General features: G+C 40.3%; 1 protein-coding gene across 1 annotated transcript in view; it reads left to right on the plus strand.

Moving 5' to 3' along the window:
- Positions 1 to 1,766, plus strand: part of LOC116694899 (polycomb complex protein BMI-1-A) — a 9,983-nt gene that overhangs the window by 2,113 nt on the left and 6,104 nt on the right. The window contains exons 5-7 of the mRNA XM_032524802.1: positions 44 to 173; positions 426 to 465; positions 621 to 719. Of these exons, the coding sequence (XP_032380693.1) occupies positions 44 to 173; positions 426 to 465; positions 621 to 719 (269 nt within the window). The remainder of the gene's footprint in view (positions 1 to 43; positions 174 to 425; positions 466 to 620; positions 720 to 1,766) is intronic.

Consider the following 1,766-nt stretch of genomic DNA (forward strand, 5'->3'; position numbering starts at 1 on the left):
TTTTTTTTTTTGCCAATGGACACATATATTTTTCTGAACCCAGATGAGATGAAACGGAGGCGGGACTTCTACGCAGAGAACCGTGTGCTGGAACCAGGGGAAGTGGTGGAGACGTTTAACATAGCAGAGGATGAAATCATCAGTCTGTCCATACAGTTCTACGAGAGGAACAAGTGAGTCCATCATTTGTCATTTTTACAAAAAATGCTGTGGGACTTCTTAGAAAGATGTTGAAAAAACACATTATTTTTCTCATACTGTCTGTATATTATAATAAGTAGGGAAATTAACAAGGGGGGACAAGACCCTTGTGAACACTTCCATTCACACCTGAGTATGTCTGTGAACATGGTTTCCTGTATGTGTGGAAAGAATAGCTAACTAATGTTTAACACCCTTTCTTTGTATTGTATATTTTCCTGCAGACATAATGAGAGGCAGCATTCAGAGATGGAAGGAGACAAGGTAAAGCCTGTTTTTAGATAAAAAAAAAAAAGAAGAAGAAGCTACGTTGGGTGAAGCAGTGGTTGAAGCCTACACACTTCATGTTTTAACATGGTTTTCTGGTCATCACCCCTGGATTCATTGTGCCCCCGCTCTGCTCTTCTCTTTCATCTCAGTCCAACGGTAAACGCTTCCTGCAGTGCCCAGCAGCCATGTCCGTCATGCACTTAGCAAAGTTCCTCCGAAGCAAGATGGATATTCCCAACAACTATCGGGTAATTAGACACTTTGTACCCACACGCAGAAACTCGGCTGTGTTGACTGCATGACGAACCTCCCCGCTTCAGGCATAGAAACATAGAGGCCTCGTGCAAAAAGGGCTTTCGACTGCGAAAGTCACGTAACCACACAATCGTAAAGACTGCCGTAAAGGTGGATCATATTAGGTGGCACACGTTTGTCAGCTTTTAAAGAGCTCTGGCCATCAGTGCTTTGATATGTGAGCTGTCAGTGCAACATGATAACTAACGGAGCATGTGCCCAGAGGGAGTTTTATTGCTGCAACAACTGCAAAATCATTAAAGCTGCACTGATGTCGGCCCATTAATTCACAGTTTTGGTTCACTTTTACTGCTCTCATCAGTTTTGTTTTCAGCTGTAGCAGACAGCTGATTTTAGTTACAAAGTGCCCCTACCTCCCCTGCTGTAGGAGCCACATGTTTCTCCTGTATGTTTGTTTCAGGTCTTATTTTCTTTTTTAATTCAAAGATTATTACATTGTGCACATATATTGTATGTGGCGGGCGTGTTCACCGCGGTTTGGGAGGAAGTGATATGAACAATCAACAGTGAACAGTATATTGGTTTGCTTCACCTGTTCACCTGTTCTTTTGGGCTTTGACAGGGGGGGGGGTAGCCTGGGAGTGAACACTAGAGGCCGATATTAGGCATTACTGGTCTATCGGCATCAGCATTTATAATGGCCGATTTACTTATTTTTTTTAATATTCATTCATCAGAATGTTTTATGACAAATAAATGATTCTGATAAATGAATATAAAAAAAAAGGACATTCAACCATGTTATGAGTGTTGGCGTTGCATAGTTTGTCCACCAGAGGGCGCTCTACAACGTCTCTGTTGGCAACACTGAATATTTTGTTTGTTAATGTGTTTTTGTTCAAAGGACTTTAAGTTTCATATCTTAAGTTTGTATTTTTATTTTATTTATCAGAACTTTAATATATTTTGATGTCCCTCTGTTCTGTTGTGACGATAAAACAAATTATATTATGTTAGTGAGAACTCATAAATAACTACAA

Source organism: Etheostoma spectabile, chromosome 2 (assembly GCF_008692095.1).
Source record: "Etheostoma spectabile isolate EspeVRDwgs_2016 chromosome 2, UIUC_Espe_1.0, whole genome shotgun sequence".
NCBI classification, from domain to species: domain Eukaryota; kingdom Metazoa; phylum Chordata; class Actinopteri; order Perciformes; family Percidae; genus Etheostoma; species Etheostoma spectabile.